Consider the following 27,157-nt stretch of genomic DNA (forward strand, 5'->3'; position numbering starts at 1 on the left):
GCATCATCGCACACTTGACGAATCACGTCAACCATCTGCATGGCGGATTTCCCCAGATTCACACAGAATTTCAAGTCTGCTCACTGTTCTATCTTGCTTGTCATGCCTATATTGCAGATATGGTAACAAATGTGGCCACAGTAGCCCCAGCTTCACAGCTTCCAAAGTAAACAGGATTCTGTCTCTCAGCGCACTTATTCGTGAAGGTCGGTGTTGCCTGTGCCAATGTGTGCAGGTTTGTACTGTCATCTGTTGGCGTGTTACACAGCTAGTCTTCAAAATTTTTGATACCCCTTGAAAATCATTTAAATATCACAAATGAACATAAAATTTCTGTGGTATGCGTACTGTAAGACCATCGGCACACACATCATTAGATTATTTGACTTGTCAGTTTAACGAAGTAGGCGAGTGTCAGCTATGTGTCTCGTGGTCTTATCGTGGCGTGTTTATCTTCTGCCGTTAGGTCAGACGATAGAAATGCCACTTGCACGCTTAGAATAGCAGATTGACGGTGACCAAACTTAAACAGAACTTAATTAATTTTCACACACATTTATTAAAATAGTAACAAGCATAAACCTTACATAACTTGATTCTGGATGATACTTTCAATTGACAATCTGAAGTTCCTTTGGTCTTGGTACGTTAATCTTATTCTCACATATCTCTGATACTTGACATAGTGTCTATACATTTATCTTCATGGCTATGTACAGGAATATGATAATCTTATTAGGCGCAGACTGAAACTTGACTATAGACTGGTACAGACTAATGCAGACCGGTACAGACTGGTGCACACTAATGCAGACTGGTACAGACTGGTGCAGACTAATGCAGACTGCCTAATCGGAGGTCTGTACTCTTGTTATAATACCTCGCGCGTTCAGGTATCACTGCGCGAGTGTGATCTGCGAGGAGAAAAGGTTCTACGTTAGCAGCAATCTCATTGGCTGCATTACATATTAATACGCAAATCGCCAGAAGCAGAATTTGGTCTGTCTCTAAGGGAGCGCCATCTCATAGTGCAGAGATGGACGAGTGCTGCGCCTGCGCTGTTGTGCTTAGCGGGGCGCGCTCTAGTGGGAAAGTTGTGTACGCGCTGACTACGCGGAACTATGTACACAACAATTTCCTTTATACTGCTAATACATAAAAAAAGAAAGGAAATAATTTAAAAAATGAACACTGCAACAGTATATTTGATATCTGTGGCTGTATAATGGATTTTTCTCAAAACTATATGTGACATACTAAAATATCCCTCTCAATATTTGGTCATCAGCTTTATTATACATTCTGAGTATCAGGCAGTTTTGTTAAGCACTTGGAATAGAAACTGAAAGGAGGTCAACACACAATACAACACTTTGTTAAACATCACAGAGAGTTCACAAGCTCAGATTGGACAATGAATGGCCTTTTCAAAGGAACTATCTTGACATTCACTTCACATGACCTATGAATTAGAGTCCCATTCCTATTAAATCCAAGATCACTGTGAAACTCAGACAGTGGGTCTGGTGAGTACATGTTTCTTGAGTTCTGAGATGCCTTCAATTAACATGAAATTACATGAACTCTTCTTTTTGTGGATCCATACTGAGGAGATCCTCCATGAATGTAGACAATGTCATATTTTTTCATTATATGATATTCATAAAATACAGTAATAATAATAATAATAATAATAATAATAATAACCATACACACATACACTACATCAACCAGTTCTGTTTAGAAATTTGTCAGTGGAGTAGGAAGAGTAGGCTGTATGTAAGTTTTTTCAGGCTACTCTTAAACTGAACTTTATTTGTAACTGAACTTTTTATGGTTCCTGGCAAGTTTTAAAAATACGTGTTCCTGAATAGCGAACCCTTTTTTTGACTAAAGTAAGTGCCTTTATATCTTTATGCAGGTTGTTCTTGATCCTAGTATTAATTTTGTTCCTATTATTGTTCCTGTTTGTTGGAAAGGTGGATTATTGTTTACAACATATTTCATTATGGAATAAATACACTGAGGAGCAGTAGTTATTGTACTAAGTTCCTTGAACAGGCTTTTACTGCATGCTTGTGAATTTGTACAACAAATAATGCATATTACACACTTTTGAATTCTGAAAACTTGTATTTGATTTGAAGAGTCACTCAAAAATATGACATTATATGACATTACAGAAAGAAAGTAATCAAAGTATATCAGATTCTTTTATTTTTATGTCACCTATGTCTGATAACTTTTTCATTGAAAATAAGGATTTGTTTAGGCATTACAGCAGTTCTGTGGTATGCTCCTCCAAACTGAATTAATTTTCTGGTTGTAATCCTAGGAATTTAACACTGTCAGCCTCTTAGATATGCCCAACTTCATACCTTAATTTTCATGCTGTCATCTAGTACACAATACATGTTTATAGAATGTGGTATTGGTACACAATGTATCCTCTGGCACATTCAATAATGTAATTTATACATGCATAGATGTTGTTGTTTTTTGAGGGAGGAGACCAGATAGCAAGGTCATTGGTCTCATCAGATTAGAGAAGGTCGGGGAAGGAAGTCGGCTGTGCCCTTTCAAAGGAACCATCCCTGCATTTGCCTCGAGCAATTAAGGGACATCGTGGCACATGCAGGATGCACTGTTACAACAGTGATGTGTGTGTGGATCTAGTGAATAGAAGAGGGTCATACACAGAATGTGACCACAGTCAGGGATGACTGCCACCTTGACCCCATGGCCTTAACTGACAGAACAGCTTCGTCAATAGTATTGGCTGGGTGTTGACATACTGTAACAGGTGTGGACACGTCTGTGTTGACAGTAGTTCCATACCATCTGCTGAGGGCTGGACTGGTGATTGCAAACCATTGTGCTAGCTTCAACTGACAAGAAAACACCATTGACTAAAACTGCAATGTGCATACAAATGCCCTCCCTGGAATGCTGAAAGACAGAAAGTAGTGCTTTTGGAAGAGTCCCACATCAGCTTATCCTGCTGTGATGGTTAATGTAAGTGTTACATGCTACCATGGTGGATGCAGCTGGGCAGACTGCATTGTTGAGCAGCAGAGTCAGAAAATGCCAAGTTTGATGATTCTGGGGCACTATTAGCTATAACATGCAATCTTGCCTCCTATGTATTGAGGGTAACCTGAACAGCAACCACTACATCAGGAAGTTTCAGAGCCTGAGGCATTGTCCCTCCTGCAGACAGCTCTGCACGCCATACTTCAACAGGACAAAGCACGGCCAGATGTGGTGAGGAATGCGCTAGTTTCCTTAAAAGAATGACACATATGACGTGCAAGTATACTTCGAAGAATGACGTGTGCAACTGCTACCCAGGACTGCACATTAGCCCAACAAATCATCCATCAAACTTGTCTGGGTTATGGTCGTTCAGCAACCTGTTCATTCTGTTGCTCCTGTAATCAGTGTTGATGCTTTATGGACACACCTACGAACCATGTGCCAGTGTTTTCTCCAGCTGTATATCCAGATTCTTTTGACTCCTTGCTACAGCATCCAGAGGTTCTGATTGCAGCACATGGCAGTTTTTACGCCATACTGAATTCTATCAGTCAAAGCGCATGTACAGCCCCCTAATTCTAAATGTTTGTGTATTGTTATGTCACTAATTTGTGAAATAAATTTCACTGTAATCATGTGTCTCCTTGGTGTTGCAATTTTCACAGATGGTAGTGTAGTAGGAAGAATACACAATTAAATTTGCAGGTGATTTTTGGGTAGTACAGGGTGCAAAATTCAGTACACAGAGTGTCATCTCTGGAAGCAATAATGGCTCTAACATGGTAGGGCATCAATTCAAACTGAGCTTGAATGACAGATGTGCGCATTTAATTGCATGCTGTGTCAACTCCATACTACAGTTCATCAATTGTAGTGACTGGCAAGTGTTGGTGTGCACATCTCTCAGCAACTCACGACCAGATGTTTTCGATGGGTGAAAGATCTGGAGAATATGGACAAAATGTGGTCTTGTGTTATCTTGTCGGTAGATAACATCATGCAAACCTTGAAAAGAGATCACAGGCACAAGCCCAAACATGTTTGAAATGTAAGGCTGCTGTCCAAATTATTGGCTATGTTCACAAAAGGTAATCATGTTGTACACCCTAATGGCATTCCATACCATCACACTAACTGCTATGACCGTATGATGATGATGATCAATGCAGTCTAACAAAGTTTGTTCTCCTTGGAGCCTCCTGCACAGCTGAAAAGATGACGTAACACAGTCCTGTGACAAGTCTTCTCATTGGACTCATCACTGTCAGCATGCCTCTCTCTGTTGCCACACAGAGTAGTCACAATAGTCGCCATGCTGACAGTCTGTGGTGCTCCAGACATAGTCACACGGTCCATATGGGTACTTTTCCTTCTGCAAATGAGGCCATTTCCTGACACAACGTATGTGACATGGCTGTACGATACTGCATGACTGAATGTTCAATGACTGGCACTAATGGTATGGGCTGTTGAGATTCTGAATGGTGTCGGATATGGGCCATCTCGAACCCATCATTTCCATATCTGTATGACACTTATGGGACCCTTAGAGCTGCAAGCAGCAGTATCACAGAATAATAAACCACAGTCTCGATAATCCACGATCCTGCTGCTGTCAAATTTAGACACACACTGGTAGATGTTTCTCCTTCTCACACAAGGCACAACCCAGTCTTGTCACAAACAACCTATATCCAAATGTGATTTCCCCACTGGGAAATTTTGAACTGTTTATGAGGAATCTGGATTCCTAATTGTGCTATCTGTCACACAGAAGCAAGCAGTTAATTGTCTGTGTTGACTTCAATGTAGATTTCTAAAGGATTCTGATTGGAAAAATGATCTGGAAATCTTATCTGGATCCTAAAATTTGATCTCAGTAATTAACTGTAGGACCCTAATTGATAATGTTTTATTTGGAGAACCTCAAAGCAAGAAAATAACTATTTACCCAGTAACAAATGCTATCTCTGATCATGACGCACAGTTAGGATAAATAACATAGTGCCTTACAGTATGGATACCCCTCAGTGGAAATCAGTTAGAATAATTAATGACTCCAAATATTCTTAAGAATAGTTTACAATAGATGACCTGGGATGAAATTTATAATGAAGAAAATTTTAACATAAAAGTTAATCTATTCCATGATACATTCATATCATTACTTGAAAATAGCTTTCTGCATACACTAATCAGAAAGCACATTAACCAGCCATGTAAAAAAATATGGGTCACTAGAGGTATTAAAGTGTCCTGTGAAAGGAGAAGGGAAATCTATCTGTTAGCAAGAACAAGTAGAGATCCTGCAGTAGATGCAGACTACAAAAACTACTCAAAATTACTGAGAAATGTTAAAAAACCAAGGAACATGCACACAATGTCATAAATCAGTAAATCCAAAGATTTAAGGCTATATTGAATGTAGTGAATCAAGACAGGACAACCAGCCACAGAGCAGGATAACACGACCAATCATTACTTAAATATGGTAGAAAGTATAGGGAGAAACAGTTCAATAGAAAGATCACAGCAGTATGTTGAAAAACTGTCATAAAATTCAATCATATGAATATATCACCAACTTATGCTTCTGAAATTAAGAAAATTATAGATTCTCTCACAAATAAAAGCTCATCTGGTTTTGATGGTGTGTCCAATAGGATACCAAAGATTTGTTCTCATATAATAAGGACATTCTTATCTGAAATGTGTAACACATCGCTAACTTGAGGCATTTTTCCAGAGAGACTGAAATATTGTCATTGTTAAACCCCTCTTTAACCCTCTATGGATGAGTTTGACAAATCTGTAATGCTTACAGTACATTGCTGTACCTGCATAGTGAGAAGTATCTTCTCACAGTTGCTAGCAGATTCATAACGCTTCAGCCAATAAGTATGGGATTTTATGATTCACCATCAGAATTTCTTCACTTACTTGAACGACTGCATCTTGGGAGTTCTGCGTAGCATGGATGTGTGTATTTCAGTTGTTGCTATTTATTATTATTGATCCTGAAGAACATATCAGTCGTGGTTCTTCAATTTCTCAAGGCGTATTTTATGATGAAATAAATCTCGGGTGAACAGCCTGGTACGAGTGTGCATAGGACACAATATTTCGGCAATCGACCATGTTGCCATCATCAAGTGTGCTGATGTACTGACCGGCGGTGGGCCAGCACCATGTATATATAGGACAATCCCACTCCTGCTCCTTCCTCAGGCGCTTCCTATGAGTCGGTGTGGACGCGCCCCGGTTGCGGTCCAGGTATAGCATCCGTTCTGGGCGCTGCATCCTAGGTCTTCTCGTTCAGGAGGGTCTGCCGGCACCGCTCTCATTATTCTTCCCTCCTCCCTCGAAGTCGGTACAATCAGGAAAATATCCTTTTTCTTCTTAATCTGGGTGATCGCGGGTTCCCACGCTTTGCTAAGGATGTAACCGCTGTCACGATTTAGTTGTGGCTCCCTTACTCTGATCTCTATGGCTTCTTTTATGACACAGTCCCAGTATTTGGAAGTCTGTGTCAGGACTTTGGTTTGGTCATAATCCACGCTCTGGAATTCCGACAGGCAATGCTCAGCGATTGCCGACTTACTAGGCTGTTGCAGTCTAGTGTGCCGTTGATGTTCTCGGCATCAGTCCTCAATGGTACGAATGGTCTGCTCTATGTATACACTACCGCATTGGCAAGGTATCTGATAAATCTGATTTACATAGACCAAGGTTGTCCTTGACACTACCAAGAAGGCTGAAGGACAACCAGGCTGTGCACCCGAGATTTACTTCGTCAACATATAAGTTATCAACTTTAAATAAATGTTACTTGATATAAGTAATTTTGAGGTATATCTGAAGTAGCTGATGCCCTGTGCAAAATGAACAAGGATGTAAGTTGGAGAAAGAGGGGAAGTTGCAGGAAGTATTGGGGAGTGAGTACCAGGTCACCAGCATTGTGAAGACTAGTGCAAGGTTGGCTCAGGTGACTGACAACATAGGGGAGTTATGTAGGAATTTTACAAAGGAGGATCAATCAGGTAACGATAGTGGGTGGAGCAGGGAACAGTCTTGAGAGGGACAGGGAATATGAAGTAGGTGGTGACCTGGTAAAGATGGCTACTCAAACTGGTGGCACTAATGTGCATTTCGTGCAACTGTTTCAGTGTCATCATTGGCCTCATCTTAATGCAGTTGTTAAGTGTGTTAACATAGGGTTGGAGAGGGTGCTGATGGCAGAGTGCATGGTCACATTTCAGTGGCGCCAGTTGGGTCTATCAATAGATTGGGTTTCACTAGACATGGCCTGCACCTCAATATGTATAGGAAGGGGCAGCTGGCAAAGCTTATAGGTGACAGTGTAGTGGGTGGTGGTGGGATCACTCATGGAAAAATTCCTATAGTAGTTGGTGTTAGAGCTGCACCTTTTCTTTTTTAGAATGAAGGCAATTGATAGGTATAACTGCTTAAAGGAAGTCCCTCTGCCTAAGGGCTCACCTTCAGAGTATGTCATGTTTCAAAATAAAGAAGGAATTAGCATGTTTCATCAAAATATATGAGGTATTAGAGATAAAGTTAGTGAACTGCTTGTAGATGTTGACTCTGAAATTATTGGTATTGGAGCACCACTTAAATAATTTGACAATTTAGAGGCTTCCTTTACCAGGATACAGATTAGCTGGCTGTTTTTCAAGGAGTTCCTTGCAGGGTGGGGGAGTGGCTATGTACCTAAAAAACAGTAGTCCATTTGAGTCCATAGACATATCACGGCACTGCGCTGAACAGATATTAGAATGTTGTACAGGGGCAGTTGAATTTAGTGAAACTATACTTCCAGTTGTGGTTGTTTATAGGTCCCCTAACTCTGACTTCAGAGCATTTATGCTCAAGCTAGAGAGGGTTCTTGATTCACTTTGTAGGAAGTACCAGAAATTAGTTATATGTGGTGACCTCAATATAAATTTTGTATATGATGGTGCAAGAAAAAGGATGTTGGTAGATCTCCTAAATTCATATGAACTGATGCAGATTGTGTTTTCTCCAACTAGGGTGCAGGGGAACAGTAGCACAGCCATAGACAATATTTTTATTCATTCTTCATTGCTATATGGGCATTCTGTTAGTGAAAGGGTGAATGGCCTTTCAGACCATGATGCACAAATTTTAACACTAAAAGGCTGTTGTACTCAAACAAATGCCATATATAATTACAAACTATGTAGGAAAGTTAATCCAACAGCAATAGAGAGTTTTTTAAACCTTGTCAAGGAACAAGAGTGGCAGGATGTTTATAGTGCCGATAACAAAGATGATAAATATGATGCTTTACTTAACACATTTCTCATGCTCTTTGAGAGCTGCTTTCCATTATGACATCCTAAACAGGGTACTAGCAGTAATAGGCAGCCTGGGTGGCTCACTAGTGGGATGAGGATATCATGTAGAACAAAGTGGGAATTATATCAAAATGTTAGAAATATCCACAACCAAGCTACAGTAGCCCATTACAAACAGTATTGTTAGGTGCTTAAAAATGTTATTAGGAAGGCAAAGAGTATGTGGTATGCAAATAGAATAGCTAATTCACAGGATAAAATTAAAACTATATGATCAGTTGTGAAGGAAGTATCTGATCAGCAGCACACGGTAGACGATATAAAGTCAGTTTGTAGTAAAAATATTTGTTACTGATAAATCAAATGTATGTACAGTATTAAACAATAATTTTCTGAGCATTGTTGGTGAATTAAATAAAAATTTAGTTTCTACAGATAATTATATAACTCTCTTGGCAAATGCCTTTCTGAGATTGAAGACTGAAATATTTCTCTGTCATACAGGTAAGGGGGAGATTGAGTCAATAATTAAATCACTGAAGACTAATGAGTCTCATGGATATGATGGGGTGCTAGCAGAATAAAAGTACTGTGCTGCACATGTTAGCTGTGTATTTAGCCATGTTTGTAATTTTTCGTTTAGGAATGGTCAGATTCCCGAATGACTGAAGTACTCAGTAGTACAGCCACTTTACAAAAAGGGAGAAAGGGATAATGTAGACAATTTTGACCTATTTCTATACCATCAGAATTTGCTAAAGTTATTAAAAAGGCTGTGTATGTAAGGATAATTAATCATTTTATTTGCTATCAAATATACAGTTCAGCTTTGGAAGTCATTTAACAACCAAAAATGCTATATTCTCTTCTCTCTGTGAGATAATAGATGGGTTAAACAACAGGTTTCGAATGCTAGGCATATTTTTTGATTTAACTAAGGCGTTTGATTGTGCTGATCACAAAACATTGCTCCAGAAGTTGGACCATTACGGAACACAGGGAGTAGCTCACAACTGGTTCACCTCTTACTTTAGCAACAGACAACAAAAGGTCATTATTCACAGTGTTGAGACTGGCTGTGATGTGGGGTCTGAGTGGGGTACGGTCAAATGGGGGATGCCCCAGGGGTCAGTGATGGGGCCACACCTGTTCCTTATTTATATAAATGATATGTCCTCTAGTACTGTGGGTAACTCTAAAATATTTCTGTTTGCTGATGACACTAGCTTGGTAGTAAACATTGGCTTGTTTTCAAATAGTGTAGTACATGACCTAAGTTCATGACTTGTAGAAAATAAACTAATGCTAAATCACAGTAAGACTAAGTTTTTACAATTTCTAACACAGTATTCAACAAAATCTGTTGTTTTGATTTCACAGAATGGGCATATGATTAGCAAAACTGGACAGTTCAAATTTCTAGGTGTTCAGATAGATAGTAAGCTGTCGTGGAAAGCCCGCATTCAGGATCTTGTTCAAAGACTTAATACTGCCATTTTTACTATTTGAACGGTATCTGAAGTGAGTGATTGTTCGATATGAAAATTAGTATACTTTGCTTATGTTCATTCGCTTATGTCATATGTTATTATACTTTGTGATAATTCTTCCCATACTAAAAGGATATTTTTGGCTCAGAAACGGGCGGTTCGGGCAATAAGTGCGGTAAGTTCACGAGCCTCTTGTCGACCCCTGTTCACGAGTCTGGTATTTTGACATTGGCCTCTCAATATATATATTCCTTAGTGTCATTTCTTGTTAACAATATTAGCTTATTCCCAAGAATAAGCAGCTTTCACTTGGTTAATACGCGGCAGAAATCAAAACTGCATTTGGATCAGACTTCCTAAACTCTTGTGCAGAAAGGTGTGCAGTATAGTGCTGCATCCGTTTTCAATAAGCTACCACTCGAATTCAAAAACCTTAGCAGTAATCCAACTGCTTTCAAATTGAAACTGAAGAGTTTCCTCATGGATCACTCCTTCTATTCCGTTAAGGAGTTTGTTGAAAAATTAAGCTGATTCCTGTTGTATTGTTGATTGTGTTTACTTAAACTTATGGATTGACATTTTTTGGGTTCATAAACATTTACTTTTATCTGATATTACTTTTGTGTTTTAATTTCATGTACTGACACATTCCATGACTTTGGGGATTTGCTCCTCATTTTGGTCCTATGGAACTTGATGTGTAAATAAAAATAAAATAGAAACCTCCTTCAAGTGTAGATACTGAATAAGCAAAGAAGTAGAAAACAGGGCATTCATCAATGCCAACTCCCCAAAAGGTTATTTGTCAGGACAATGTTGGGACATTGGCCAGCTGTGTCTATGAAGAGAGGCAGATTGCCAAATTGCAAAGCAAGTCCATCAGTTATCTGCCATCAGATGTGTAATGTTAATTTGTGCATCGAGAAGAAATGGAACTGTCTTCTGGAGCTTCATAAAGAATAAAAACTATGAGCAACAGAAGTTTGAAATTCTTAAATATTTTCATACGTCAAAAAAGTATAAACATTATTATTCACAAGATAAAATTTAATTTATCGGTATCCTTAAATGCCTAGTGTAACAAATATGTATCATCACAAAATATATTATATAAACATGACTTAATGGGTTTTTAACAGTATATGTTTATTTTGACCCTTAAATGACACCAATATAGAATTTAGAACTTTTTGCCTTTATTCCTTCATAATTCTGTACATAGTGTGTTAAGTAAGGTGATGGGACCTGTCAATAACTACCGAGCTGCTTCACTTCTAACATCATTTTCTAGAATTTTTGAGAAGGTGGTGTATCATACAAACGGAAACACAAGAAATGGATAACAATGTTCTTAGAAGTATTGTTGACTTGTTTTCAGTGAATGATCTATCCCGCAATTTTCAAAAGACACAACACATTCAATTCTGCACATACAGTGGTACTATGCCAAAGATAAGTAAGTGTAACACATGGTGAGGAAATAATAAATAGGGTGGAAACTTCAACATTCTTAGGCACCCATATTGATGTGATTTTAAACTGGAAAAAGCAAATTTTGCAACTCCTAAAACAACTTAGTTCTGCCACATTTTCGCTTAGAATCACTTGAAAATCATAGGGAGAGACTAATCAGTAAGGTGACATATTTTGCATATTTTTAGTCAGTAATGTCATATGGAATAGTGTTGTGGGGTAAATCCTCTTTAAGAAAGAAAGTATTTGTTGCTCAAAAACATGCTATAAGAATAATATTTAGTGCTCCTCCATGATCATCTTGTAGACATCTGTTTAAGGAGTTTGGCATTCTGACTACTGCTTCATAGTACTTTATTTCCTCATGGAGTTTACTGTAAATAACCCACTACAGTTGAAGAGGAGCAATGGTGTATATAATTACAACACAAGAAGGTAAAATGACACTCATTACTCCACATTAAAGTTTCTGTAGCACAAAAAGGGGTTCACAATGCCGCAACAAAAATTTGTTATCGCTTACCAAGTGATATAAAATGTATGACACACAGCAAACCAAAATTTGAAAACAAACTAAAAAAGTTTCTCCTTGGCAACTCTTTCTATTCCACAGTAGAATTTCTTTTATTGTAATGTTTAAAACGTGGTTAGCAGGTATTACTAAGTAACATCTGTGTATTTAAAAAAAAGGCACTTGTAATTGTACAGCATGTAGCCATATTTAGAAATTAATTTGTGATGTGAATGTAAAATGAGTCAAGCAAAATTACTCATGGAACATGAAACTAACAAACAAAACCCACTGTGTAATTTTCCCTTATACACAGAGTATAAATGGCATTACTCCTACCTACTTTTCCAGTTTCACTGAAATGTTAATCATTTATATATCCAAGCATGTAGTGTACTTCATGCCAGTTTGATGTTTGTTGCAGTTTTAATAGCCAGTGGACCACATCGGTTAGCATAGGATGTTTTAAAACATTGCTTTATATTGTTCCCATTATTGCACAGTTTTGCCTGTAAAGTCAGTTTCAAATGTTTGCCTGGAATACATACAGTATGTTGTCATAAGGTTTTAATTATCACTTCAAAAAAATAAAGTTACATAACTGAATGTTTGTTTGTTTAAAGGTACATATCACATTCCTGGTACACACAAAAATTTCTGTGTCACAGTACTGCAGTACGGTAGCATGCCACTGAAGGATCCAAAACAAAATGACATTGCTTACTGATAAAGCGGAGCATTGTGAGGTAATTTGTTTCCAGAACAGTGAAAATGTTGCATCTGTCTCAGATCAATCCAGATGACTTCTTTAGCTGGATTTTTGCAGCACTGTTCTCCTTCAAAATGAATTACGACACAATACTCCACTTCATCAATGGGCTGCAGCAATGTGTTTTCACTCCTCTAGCAGTGTGCTATAGAAATGTCCATCTGAAGTTTATGTTCACTTGAATTTCTAAGTGCATGCAGTTCCACATAAGCCTGGCAGATGTCAATACAGCCTATTTTGCCGTTGGTAGTAACTCCATTCAACTTTCTCGATGCTCGTTTGAGCATTTTGTGCTCAAATTCCCAGCCCATCTACTATAGTTACCTGAACATCCATTGTAGGATTGAGGTGCACGAATATGAGATAAAAGGACAGTGCAAAAGTAAAACTTGATTCAAAAGAATATATCCTGAGTGTGAAAGGTGGTAGTTGTCAAAATGTTCGGAAGAGATTTTCATTAGTGACTGATAAAGATGTCAGTTACATGTATCGTCGCAAATGCTTTGCTCTCCTGTCTCTACAGATATGCCACCGCACATCTGAAGGCACACATCTGCAGAACATGACAAAGTGTAAGTTCTGAAGCATTACCAGTTTCAGTGACAGTTATGGCAATTAAAAAGGTGCATAGAAACTTGCACCACAGATCTTCAGCCATTTACATTAATATTAGTTGTAGGATTTTGTGCTTAATGTCAGGAGTTTGTAAACATCAGTTCAGAATTGGGACACACAGACATCTCCAACATCCTATGACAGTGGCACGAAACATCAAGGACAAGCTGTTGAAATATGGGGGAGTATGACACCCAGCATTATCCAGGTCATAGGTGTGAAAGCATGTGGATGTACAGGGAATTTATGGAGCGATAAACATTGGAAAACGTGTTACCCATCTATTACTGTGTCTATTACTGTGCACTTTTTGTCAAGATTAGGCACTACAAAATATAGTATTGGAGACAAGAACTAGAATGAGGAAAGATTAGTCAGATTGCTTCGAGTAAATTACCAGCATTTTAATAAGGTTTCATTGCCACTCAGCAAGGTGCTAATGTATGCAAAGCATTGCAATCCTTTCAGCATTATGCATGCCTTTGAAGTGTTTTTGAACCCAGTCCTGAAACACATGTTTGACAATGATTATTTGATAAATGAGGTTGCATTGGTTTATTCCATTACTTATGCCGCCACAGATACGGTCTGTTTCATGAAGAAAACTGGTGACATACATTCGATACAGGCACGCTTGAAGCAAGAAATGGAGAATATGTGAAAAAGCGTGTTTTGAATCTTATAGTATGTAGTTATGCAGCACAATAAAATCATGCCAATGGTTCCGCAGAGAGGCAATATGATTTTTCATTACAAGGTCAACTATCGTTACAAAGTTGTTCTGTGAAACTTCGCAGTGTTTCCAAATTTTTGTTATTGAATAAAACAACTTACTTTCTCTTATGGATAACTATGATGTTGCAATTAGACACTGTCACCCAGGAATATACATCTACAGCATAACTAAATTGTTCTGAGTGTAGTTCCATTGGCTGATGGGAGTATGTCAGTAGCAATACCACCCTGCAGACACACGGAGCTGCCACTAAAATGGTTGCAACAGCAACACGGCAAGTGGAACAGACTGGGTGGCCTCTATTCTCACCCACGGCACCTCATTTGACCACAGCCAGCCTGCTTCCAACAATTGTACTCGAGTGTGGTGAGCTCGAATGATTATTAGCGAACAAAATGCCCTATTTGCAGACCTCTACTGTGCTACAGTGTTGTGGCATGGTAATTTAAATGTGCACCAGGACTGCAGACAATATCTGTAAACATACAACAAATTAATTACATAACTATTTTTAATGTGATAATTAAAACTTTATGACTACCTCTTGTACCAATTATTTAACATAGTTAAAATATGAAACAACCATTGGTTCTATAGTCTAAAAATTTACAAAAAGATGACTTACATAAATACATCCCATCAACTGGACACACCTGGGTTAGAGTCCAACAACTCTTCAAATCACACAACAGTATAAATGTCAGAGGTTGCCCTAGCGTGCAATAAAACTTAACTCGTCTACAATTAAATGTGGCGGGAATACGACAAAAGGAATCCTCATATAAAGATGTGCACCGAGTTGCTGACCCTTCACTCACGGCTCTAGGTGGTGCCGCCTTCGGTCACGCATACTGATGCTGATGCCAGTGGGCATAGCTGTGGATGGCTGGACAGTGGGCTGGGGATGCTGGATACATCCAGCATGTCCCTCGTGTCCCCTGATCGGTCCACTACATTCCTTCCCAACTAACTATTTAATTGTAGACAAAATATGGGTTACACTCAAAGAATTAGTATCTGAGACAATTGAGTGATTTATGCCAAATAAATTTATAAAAGATGGTAATGATCCCCCATGGTACACAAAACAGGTCAGAACAATGTTGCAGAAGGAAAGAAAAATGTATGCCAAATTTAAAAGAACACAAAATCTCAATATGACTGGCATGTTTTACTGAGGCTGGAAACTTCAATGCATTGCAGACTTCAATGCAAGAAGCTTTTAATAGCTTCCACAATGAAACTCCCTCTTGAAATGTGACACAAAATCAACAGCAATTCTGCTCGTATATAAAGTACACCACCAGCAACACACAATGAATACCTTCACTGTGCATACTAATGGTAATATTACCAATGACAGCATCACTGAAGTAGAGATATGAAATACTGTTTACTGAAATTCCTTCACCAAAGAAATGAAGTAAACATCGCAGAGTTCCAATCAAGAACAATTGCCAACATGAGTAACTTAAAAGTAGATATCCTCAGTGTAGTAAAGCAGCTTAAATCACTTAATAAAAGCAAGTCTTGTGGTCCGCATAACATACCAATAATGTTCCTTTCATGGTATGCCAATACAATAGCCCCATACTCAGCAACCATAACTGCTCATTCATTGAAAGATCCATACCAAATGACTGAAAAGTTGCACAGATCACACAATTACTCAAAAAAGGAAGTAGGGGTAATCTGCTGAATCACAGACCTATATCACTGACATCAATTTGTGGTAAGATTTTGGAACATATACTGTGTTTGAGTATTACAAATTACCTAGAAGGTATCTATTGACACATAGTCTGCATGGATTCAGAAAATATAATTCTCATGAAACACAATTAGCTCTTTATCCTCTCGACGTAATAAGTGCTATCGACAGGGGATCTCAAATTGAGTCCACATTTTTACATTTCCAGAAAGATTTTGACACTGTTCCTCACAACAGACTTCTAATCAAATTGCGTGCCTACGGTGTGCAACTTCAGTTGTGCAATCTGATTCATGAGTTCCTATCAGAAAGGTTACAGTACATAGTAATCAATGGAAAATCATCAAGTAAAACAGAAGTGATATTTGGTGTTTTCCAAGGAAGTGTTGTGGGCCCTATGCTGCTCCTAATCTATGTAAATCACCATCAGTAAACTCACCAGAAATCAAAAAGAATTGCCAAATGATTGAGACACGATATCTGTATGGCGTGAAAAGTGGCAATTGTCTCTGAATAGGGAAAAGTGTGAGGTCATCCACCTGAGTATGAAAATAAAGCTGTTAAATTTCAGTTACACAACGAATCATACAAATTTAAAGGCTGTCAGTTCAACTAAATACCTACGAATTACAATTACAAACAACTTAAACTGGAATGATCATGTAGATAATGCTGAGGGGAAGACAAACCAAAGATAGTGTTTTATTGACAGGACACTTAGAAGATGCAACAGATCTGTTAAAGAGACAGCCTACACTATGCTTGTTTGTTGACACAGTCTGCATGGATTCAGAAAATATCATTCTTGTGAAACACAATTAGCTCTTTATCCTCTTTAGCTCTTTATGCTAGAGTATTGCTGTGTGGTATGGGTACCTTATCAGATAGAATTGATGGAGGACATCAAAAAAGTCCACAGAACAGCAGCTCATTTTGTATTATTGTGAAATAGGGGAGAAAGTGTTACAGATATGATAAGCAAGTTGGGGTGGCAATCATTAAAACAATGGTGATTTGCTTTGTGGCGAGATCCTTTCATGAAATTTCAATCACCAACTTTTAATGAGAAAATATTTTATTGTCACCAACCTAATCAGGGAGAAATGATCATCATAATAAAATAAGAGAAATCAGAGAGAGCAGCAAATGGCTGCATGAACAGGACACAGAAGTGAATACTATTTAAAAAACAAACAAATTGAAACCATTTCTGCCTGACAAAGCCTTCTGCCCACACAGACAAATTTCTGAGTAGAAAATATGTACGTGGATGGGTTACACTTATCAACCTTTGCTGTAGATTGGGGTTTTAAAAAGTCCAGTAACATAAATAACCAGAATGTAATTATATCTGCAAAGACACAATGTCTTTTTTTTTTATTTTTAAACCTACACACACATTCCACACTGTAGCAAGTTTTAACAAATATGATTCATAGAACCTGCTAAAAATTAAAACTAAACTACAATTTTTATGTCTTTTAGCATACTGGTAATATTGTAATTTTCAAACAAATATTTCTAACAGATATCAACACTTGTTTGGATTGCACAGAAGTGAAAAACCTGACAAAATTTCTTCTTAGTCTCTGTAAAAGCATATCATATTTAATACTCTCAAATCAAAGCAATTCTCTAGAGATTGTCTTCTCCTGAAGCATTCTGAGACTAGCCAAGAGCTGTGCTGTGTAAACCATCATTACAGAAAAAAGACTGCTTAAAAGACAACTGATGAACAAATGTAAAACTCTAGATCAATCATATTGATTGTGCATTTCACCTACATCTCAACACCTTGCTAAAACTTTCAATTTGCCATTCTAACTCCTATTTTGCTTACACTGTTTCAGGAGCTGTTCTGTTTGACAGAATATTTTTGCCCTACATCACCTCACACCAGGAGGTGCCAATTCAGATGGCTCTCTTTGAAAACACGTGAGAGGGACGATGACAATACAAGTACAGTCTCCAAGTTCAGGAGGTCCTATCTGAAGAAAGGTGCTCTAATCTTTGTCTGCGGGACGATGAGAACAGTGGATTGGCTTACAGAATTGGCGCTGAAGATATCTCGATAGAAAGAGGTGAAGCTACTGGTCCAGACAGTGGTTGAGCTCTTCAAGTCCATAGAGACATGATTGGAGTACCAAAACTTCCTAAGGACACTCCTCCAAAGACTCTTCTGGAGAAACTATGGGCACAGAACCATTTGGTCTTGACAAAGAACTGGAGGGTAATCAACCATAAGGTTGTATTGGATGGTCTAATCCTTGTGGTGGAAGTTGCTGAAGAATCCCTGAGGGCAATGCAAGAACAAAACCTGAAACTTTTGTTAGGGTCCTCACAGGATAATCGAGGACATTGGAAGTGGCTATGGTGGCAAGAAGACAGCTGTAAGTGTTTTAGATAAACCTGTAACACAGTAAGGGGCAGCTGCCACCTGAGTTGTCTTCTGAGAGGAGAGGAGGTGGATATGGACCTGACCTGTGAACTCAATTTTTATAAAGGGATTGATTTATGCTGGAAATCTAAGGAACTATAGAACATTCCCCGATGTCAAGAATGGAATTACAGTCATTAAAATGATGGAATTTTGTTCCATGTACTTACTGACCATCAAGATGAAGCAGCAAAAGGAAGGCAGTGTGAGGAAAATTGCACTGGTGTTAGCTTACTGCCCTTAAGAGGACACTGCTTACCCTTCCCAGGAAGTGAGGAGACTGATAGACAGCTGTTCACAGCTGAATTAACAACTGTGTATTGGTTGTCATGCCAATGCCAACAACCTGGTGCGGCGAAGCAGCTACACCAACAGCAGAGGTGAGTACCTTCTCAAATATTTACTCAAGAGTAACATGGAGATCCTAAATAAGGGCAGAGAACATACCTTCAGGAACATCAGAAGGGAAGAAGTAATTGACATAACTTTTGGATCCATCTTAATGGGTAGTTAGGTCAAACAACAGAATGTGGCGTTGGAGCCAAACATATCTGACCACAAGTACATGAAGCTGAGGTTGACATGGATGCTAAACAGACCATGGCCTATAGGAATCCTGGGAAAACAGAGTTGGATTCGTATAGGAGAGACTTAAACTCACACCTACCTGAAGTCAGAACTTTAATAAGGAATCTACTAGATCTTGAGGAAATGGCAGACAGAGTGACATCTGTCATTATGAACTTGAACTTAGAAAACTGTCTTATCACCAACAAGTACACGAACAGAAATGCACATTGGTGGGACAATAACCTGAAAATGTAAAGGAAGTAGTTAAAATGACAGTTTAATGCTGCAAAAAGGAAAGGAAAACGGCCAAAAAAATCGGGAGATCCTTACCAAATTATGATTAAGCGAACGAACCTATCATCCTGGAAGGTACTCTGTGATAGATGGAAGATACAACTATGCAACACTTCATAAAATTGTCACTAAAATACCAACTAATCCAAGATAAGGCTCTAAAGAAGGAGGATGGTTAGTATACAAGGACAACACACGAGATACTGGATGTTCTCAACACTCACTTTTCTCAATGCACTCTGGAAGATAACACAAACCAAGATTCAGTCCTGGGAAGGTACTGGTTTACAGGAAGCTGAAGGGAGGTCTGGGTATCTGCCACAGCATACATTGATTTAAAAACAAAAACAAAAAAATTCAGAGGGTGGTGAGAACATTTCAATCATTCAAGACACCAGGCCCTGGTGGGATCTTTCTGGCTCTACTGCCAGAAGCAGGAGAGGGAATAATTAGATTCCTAAATAGATTGTTTAGAGTCTGCCAAGCAGCAGGAGTCATTCTGATGAGGACATCCTTAGTGGTGTCGAAATCTAGGTCAATGTATCACAAAGTTATTTGCAACCACTTGGCAGTATGAGGCCTATATTGAAACTAATATATGGTTCCTGAGAAACAGCCATGTTTAAAACTGTCATTCTTAATGCTTGGTAGATGGTGAAGGTTGTTTTCATTCTGAAGTCAAGAAGAACTGGTCTTACCATGGCCAAGGATATGAAACTGATCAGTCTGTCCTCCTTTCTCTTAAAGGCATTAGAATAACTGGTTAATATGCATTTTAGGGAATGAATGTAAACCATTGTGAGTATCAGCCAGGTAAATCATGTAAAACAGCATATCACCAACTTGCTGGGAAGGTGGAAAAAGCACTACACTTTCAGGAAATTGCTCTCTGCATTGTCCTGGACATCAAAGGGACTTTCAGAATTAAGATCTTTGAACACATGCTTAGAGTTACAGAAAGGCACACAATTCACTTCGAACAGTGTGCCAAACCAGTGCAGGAAACAGGATCTAAGCATCTGTCCCAAGAAAACTTTTGTAGCACCGTTCATGAGGAAGCATATCCAGGACATTTACTGGAAATTCAAGTTCTTCGACATAACTCTACCAATAGAGGAGGTAGTGAAGTATCTAGGGGTAAGGCTGGAAGTGAAACTATCATGGACCCTCACAAAAGGAATATGTGTTGCAAGACGAAACATACTCAAAAACTGGGGTGTAAACACCAAGAGTATGTACTGGATATACACCAGTGTAATAAGACCTATGATAATTTATGGGCTATAGTACGGTGAGACAAATTAGAACAGAAGATGGCTGCTAAGGAGCTTGGCAAGGTGCAGACACTGGCTTAACCATAACACAGAATTAGCAGCACACCTACTACTGTATTGGAGAAGATGCTGGACATGCCCCCATCACAACTGCAGTTAAAATGGAGGCAGCAGCAGTTGGTTCCAGTCTAAAACCTGGAAATAATTCGTTACCAAATGATATCTGGAATCCTACACCAATATAGGGATTGTTGAGGAAATTCCAGATGATTATAAAATAGCTTCCAGCTGTTTCAGAAAACCTTTCAGTGAAACAACTGAAAGTACAGAGCACTGGAAAAATGAACCACGACACCATGCAGGAGAGTGAGTTTGTTTTACTAATGGGTCAAAAACAGACAAAGGAACTGGGGAAAGGGAATACGGGGTACAGTCTATGCCACAGAATGCAATCTCCCTACAAAAGCTGGCCACGGTACTACAGGCAAAAACATCCACTATCAGGGTGTGCGTGGAAGAGAATTTGCATAGGTGCTACACAGATTGTAGCAACTACACTTATTCAAACAACCAAGCAGCTCTGCAATCTGTGTCAGGCCCTGCAATGAGATCAAAGGTGTTTGCAGAATGTCACAAAGCCCTTCTATGGGTTCCTGGTAAGAAACCAGATGATAGGCTGGCCAGGAGAAGTATGACGACTCCTTACTGGACCAGAACCTGTCGTAACCATCGTCTCTCACTAAAGTGATGCTTAAATCAAAACTAGATCAAAAGGCAGCATGTAGAATATTGGACTATGACCCAGAAACCAAAACACGGCAAGCTACAGTAAACTCATGGTAGGACTAACAACAGGCCATGGGAACTTTAAGAAACATCTACAAATGATGGGTGTAGAGACAGAAGCTCTTAGGTGTAGGCTATGTGGTGAAGGTGATAAAACTGCACCATACCTAGTCTTCCAGTGTGAAGAGTTATCAGGTTATCAAGTCCTGAAGAAATTGTGGCTAATAAACAACTACTACTAAAAGGCTTCCTATTGCTCTTTAAGAGTACTGGCTGGCTTTACTAGTGTCACAGGGAGTGAAACCACACAATAAATCCTGTTTCAGTGTGGGCAACAGTGGGCTAGGACTTCTGTTGTTTTTATCTCCCTGTTCAAATCATTGTCTGTAACTTCACATGCCACATGTTGAACACAATGTTTCCCTTTATTCGAAAATCTATTACCATGAAATCCATGTTTCTTAAAAACACTTCGTTTAGGCGTCATACTTCTTGAGAGATTTACCAATCTGTTCATCACTTTTGTTTAGAAAAACGTTAGCACTTCGACATACAACGCATGTTTATACTATGAAGCAATACGATACTGTTTTTGACAGTGCTATCAATACAAACACGTAATTTAACCTTTATAACACAGCAATCCACAGCCTTATAAATAAAAAATTACAGATTTTATTAGATTTTGAAGTAATGCACATAAAAATTTGAACATTTTCAACCAGTGTAGATTATATTTAAAAAAATAAAATAAAATACTTCCCATGTGGGTTTATAAGTGATATATGTATATCATTTTATTCAGAAAATTACAAATTTTATAATGAGATAAAAATCCAAAAACGAGAGATAAAAATTTTCCATTCTAACTCCCCTTCACTCTACACAAATAGGTAGCAGAAATCATTAAATATGGAAATTATTCAAGCAGTATCCAAGTTGCAAGAATTTCACAATTACATGGATGGCTCACCTTTTAAATTCTTCAATATAGTATGCTATATGATCTGGTGTGACTGTGCGATGATGAGCCATATCACAATGGTTGGCTAAAACCAGAACAGGAATATGGTTTGGCACTTTAGGCAGCTCCCTCTGAACATAATCAAAAGTCCTAAAGGGAACAGAGAGTGATTTTTTTAGTCATTCTAACAGTAAGTTTTGGTACAATACTTATAAGTTTTGACAAAGAACAATATAAAGACTCTCCATATATGTACAATACCTCACTCACCAACTTTTTGTTATATCCATCAACATGATCACTCCATTAGTTCCTTTGTAAACATCAAGAAACTCTGCATCTAATGCAGGCTCTTCTGGAACCTCTAACTGAGCATTATCCAATTTCAAACCATCAAATCTAGTCTTCTTTTTCCCTTTGTCTACAACATCCCAAACTTCTACTTTCACAACATCATCTGTTGCTTTGTAGCTCCACTGAATGCAAGCAACCTTAATAAAAAAAAGTATCCAGTATAAATTGTTTTAAAATATTTATGTTCATTAGTATATGAAGCAAACTAAATAATTCATGTGAAAATGCAACATTATTTAAAAAGAATTCAGCTGCAAACTTATGCTATCATTCATAACACAAACATATTTGAAATCAAACTACAAAAATTTATTTCTTAAAAAGTTTTCCAGTGTTAGCATCAGTATTTGTTAATATTCTTGGATACAGCAGAAATAATTCATGCAACTCAACAGAACTGACCACAGGACAGCTGTCTTGGGCAATATATACTGAACTCACGCAGTAGTTAACGAGTGTAGCACGAAATTTACACTTTCTGCAATCGTGTAATATGAGACCCAAACAAACAACTTGAATGCCATAATTGAAAGACTCAGACATTTCCTTCACTTTACTGGGTCACTGATTGTGGATACTAGATCTTTTGTCCTATCTCCAAGTTAACATGTCTTCAAGAAAGACAACCCTCTGAGAGGCATTTCCACTACAGCACAAATAACATCAGCATCTGCACCTGTATTCACAACAGTATTACTTTCCCATTTCTCACTGCAGTTGTAGATGCCATATGAAAAAAATTACTGCCAAAATTGTTTCTGTACACACCTTAATCTACCAAATTTGATTTCTGTGTTCTCAATGGGGTACACATAGAGGGTGGAACAGAAATTCTTAGATATTTCTGTGAAGACATCTTGTCAAATTTTTAAATGCGAATTCTCACATACTGTATATCTGCCAGTAGGACGTACTAGACAAGTTTCTGTCTGCGTCCATAATGCTCATACATCATACCATGAAAATGAAATTGCCACAAGTCATGAAGCTCTACTTCTTGAAATATATAACTGACAAAGTTAGTTATTTAATAACTGAGCATTACAAAGCAAGAACACTAAATGTGGTATAGACCAGCCTTTTCATCACTTGCAAATAATATAATCTTTCTTACAAGTCTCATATTCAAATTTCAGAATTATTAAATTAACAAGATCAGAAAAAGGATATATTGCTATTCACCATAAACGTGACATGTTGAGTTGCAGACACACACATTGAAAACACTGTTACACAGTTGGCTTTTGGTCATAGTTTTCTGCAGATAGGAAAACATTCACACAAGCAAGCACAGCTCAAGCACAAATGACCACCATCTTCGGCAGGTCGGACCAGAATGCTGCTGTAAAGTTGAATGAAAGCTGCAATCTGGAATGGGGCGGTGAGGGGGAGAAGAGCGCTGTCTGGCAGGGCATCAAGGGACAAGATGGAGGCATGAAAAGATTGCCAGGTGCGGTATTTGGAGGCTCTGGTAAAGGGAGGTGAACCATGCTCTGGTCCACAGTAGGGCATGGCCATTCATCCTGGTGGACAGCTTGTTGTCAGTCATACCAATACAAAAAGCTGTGCAATGAGTGCAGCAGAGCTGGTATATGACAACATGGCTGCTTTCACTGGCGGCCTGGCCTCTGATGGAGTAGGATAAGCCTGTGACAAGACTGGAATAAGAGGTGCTAGGTGGGTGGACTGGGAAGGTCTTGCAACTGGATCTTCCACAGGGATACAATCCTTGTGGCAAGGGGTTGGGGTTGGGAGTGGCATAGGGATGGACTAGGATGTTGTGGAGGTTGGGTGGGCAATGGAACACCACTTTAGGAGGGATAGGAAGTATCTTGGGTAGGATGGGTCCATAATTTCATGCTGACATAATGAAAGCCCTAGCGAAGGATGTGGTTCAGTTGTTCCAGTCTGGGGTGGTACTAGGTGACAAATGGGACGCTCATTTGTGGCTGGTTCTTAGGGGTGGTGAAAGGATTTGGGTGTAAGGGGGAATGTCACAGGAGATCTGTTTGCAGACTATGTCTGGGAATAGTGCCTGTGAGGGCCTTGATGAGGCCTTCAGCATATTGGGCAAGGGAGTTCTTGTCACTGCAGATATTCTGTTCCCAGGTGGCCAGGCTGTATGGGAGGAATCTTTTGGTGTGGATGGGATGGCAGCTGTCAAAGTGAAGGTACTGTTGGTGGTTTTAATATGGACAGAGATGTGGATGGAGCTATCAGGGAGTAGGAAAATTGAGGTTGAGTAGGACCAGCTGAAGTGGATGGGATAGAAGGTGTTGAAGTTGTGAAGGAATGAGCCTAGGGTGTCTTGACCAGGAGCCCAGATCATGAATATATAATCAATAAACCTGAATCAAACCAGGGGTTTGGCATTGTTGAAGGCTAGGAAGATTACCTCTACATGGCCCATAAACAGGTTGGCATAGGAGTGTGCCATGCAAGCACCCATGACTGTGCCATGGATTTGTTTGTATGCTTTCCATTCAAAGGAGAAGTAGTTGTGGGTTAGGATCAAGTCAGTAGGGTGTATGAGGAATGAGGTGGTGAATTTGGAGTGTGAAGGACATTGGGAAAGATAGTGTTCAGTAGTGACAAGATAATCGGCATGAGGGATGTTGGTGTGTAGGGAACTGATGTAAACAGTAACAAGTAGGGACACAGGAGGTAAAGGGGTGGGGAGTTGTTGAAGGTTGGTATCTTTGATGTGAGAGGGTAGATTCCAGGCAATTGGTTGAAGGTGTTGGTCAATGATGGCCAAAATTCTTTCAGTGATGGCACAATAACCAGATACAATGGTGCGTCCAGGATTGTTAGGTTTGTGGATTTTGGGGAGCACACAGAAGGCATGTGTGTGAGGCATTATAGGGGTGAGGATGGAAATGGGTTGAGGGGAGAGGTTCTGGGAATGGCCTAAGGCTTTAAGCACGGGCTGTATGTTATGCTGGACTTCTGGGATGGGATCACTCCTGCACAGTTTATAGATGGAGGTGTCAGACAATTGGCAGAGTTTTTCCGTCAGGTAGTCACTGCAATTCATAAGGACAGCGGTGGAACCTTTCTCTGCAGGTAGGATGATTAGGTCAGGATTTGTTTTGAGGTTGTGTATGTTTGTCCATTCTTCCGCTGAAAGTTTGGTGTTCTTCTTAAGGGACTTGTGGAAGGATGGTGAAGCCAAGTTGGAAGTAAGGTATTCCTGGAAGGTGACCAGAGGGTTTTTGGATGTGAGGGAGGGAGTATCTCGGTTGGATGGTGGTATGAACTGGGAGAAGCTGAGTTTTATGTTGGTATTTGGATGGCTTTGGTTTGAGGGATTGGCAGCAAAAAAGTGTTTCCATTGCTGGGATCAGGAGGAGGAGGAGAGTATGTTTCTTACAAGTCTAACATGGTTAAATCTGGGTGTAAGGTTGAAGGTGAGGCCTTTGGACAGGACTAAAACTTCTGTGAGACTAAGGATTTTGGTGGAAAAGTTGACAACAGTGTTCCGGAAATGTTTCTGCTCTGGTTTTACAGGAAGTGTTGGTAGTGAGTTTTGGGGGATGTTATAAGTTGAAAAGGTTGGCTAGGCAGGGTCTTGGTGCAATGAGAGGTTCACAAGGAGGAAGACTGTGGGTAAGACAGGGGTTGGATACTGGCACCCCAAGGTGGCAGTAGGATGTCAGTAGGCTGGATAATTTATGGAGATGGAGTAGGAATGCTCATCCAGGTGCTGGAGAGGAATGGATTTGATTTCAGAGATGTGACATACATAGTAGGGATTGCACAGTAGCTGTATCTTGTGGAGGGAGCAGAGGTGGTTCTGGGATGCCAGTGCCGTGGAGACGTATTTTTTTGCAATACGAGGTTTGTGAGGGCCACAGACTGGCAGAATCTGTAAATGTGAAGGTCATTGTGAAAGGAGGGGTAGAATCCAGAGAAATGAATTTTTATAGTTAGGTCTCACTGGGGTGACTTAGGTAGCATTTAAGGAACTGGATGTGGGACTGAAATTTAGCCAGTGAAAGGGGTATTTTCTGAACTGGTGTAGAAAGCTGGAGCAGGGGCCACTGTGGCAAGGATGGCATTGGGGAAATAGTAATGATATGGAAATGGGCAAATGAAAGTGTTAGTTGGCTGTGAGGGGAGCTGGACAAGAGTAAAAATGTGTAAAAATATGTATAGGCACATGAAAACATGCACAACTATGTAAAAATATGTACAAATACATAAAACCACAAACAAATATGCACAAATACATAAAAACATGAACAAATATACAAAAATATTTAAAAAATATGTGTAGCTATGTAAAAATACACACAAATATGTAAGAAATGTACAAAAATATGGAAGAAAAGGAGTGGAATGATGTATGGGAGTATGCGCATGTAGGGATGAGAGAAGAGAGAGGGAAAGGGGCTGGTTACGTCGAGGTTGACAAGTTTGTGTAGCACATGTAGGTGTCGAAAATAAACTGTAAAAATACATGAGGATGAGGGAGGAAATGTCATCAATAGGAATAACTATAATTATCAGTGAGAATTTGGGGCATGATATGCTGCACCAGCCAATATCTGCAATGGGAACACATCTTTGCCATCCATCCCTCCAACTGAAGACAACCTAATCCCAATACTGAGCCTTACCTCTCCCAGTTCATACCACAATCTAACATTGATCCTTCCCACCCCCCAACCCCCCACCCCACTAACCATCCACTCACCCCTGATCACCATCAAAGAATTCAAGAATAACTTGCCTCTAACTTGGGCTCACTATCATTTCCCAACAGAAGAAAAGACATCCGTAAACCACCCCTAAAACA

The 27,157-nt window shown here is 39.2% G+C and overlaps 1 protein-coding gene across 2 annotated transcripts in view; it reads right to left on the reverse strand.

Moving 5' to 3' along the window:
• LOC124722868 (rab-like protein 6) overlaps window positions 1–27,157 on the reverse strand; it is a 180,751-nt gene that overhangs the window by 89,648 nt on the left and 63,946 nt on the right. For both annotated transcript variants that reach the window (XR_007006454.1, XM_047248000.1), the window contains exons 4-5: window positions 22,273–22,493; window positions 22,012–22,152 (exon numbers count right to left, since the gene is read on the reverse strand). Coding sequence is in view for 1 of the 2 variants with exons in the window: in XM_047248000.1 (XP_047103956.1) it covers window positions 22,012–22,152; window positions 22,273–22,493 (362 nt within the window). In the remaining variant the exon portion in view is untranslated. The remainder of the gene's footprint in view (window positions 1–22,011; window positions 22,153–22,272; window positions 22,494–27,157) is intronic.

The sequence above is a fragment of the Schistocerca piceifrons genome, chromosome X, assembly GCF_021461385.2.
Source record: "Schistocerca piceifrons isolate TAMUIC-IGC-003096 chromosome X, iqSchPice1.1, whole genome shotgun sequence".
NCBI classification, from domain to species: Eukaryota; Metazoa; Arthropoda; class Insecta; order Orthoptera; family Acrididae; genus Schistocerca; species Schistocerca piceifrons.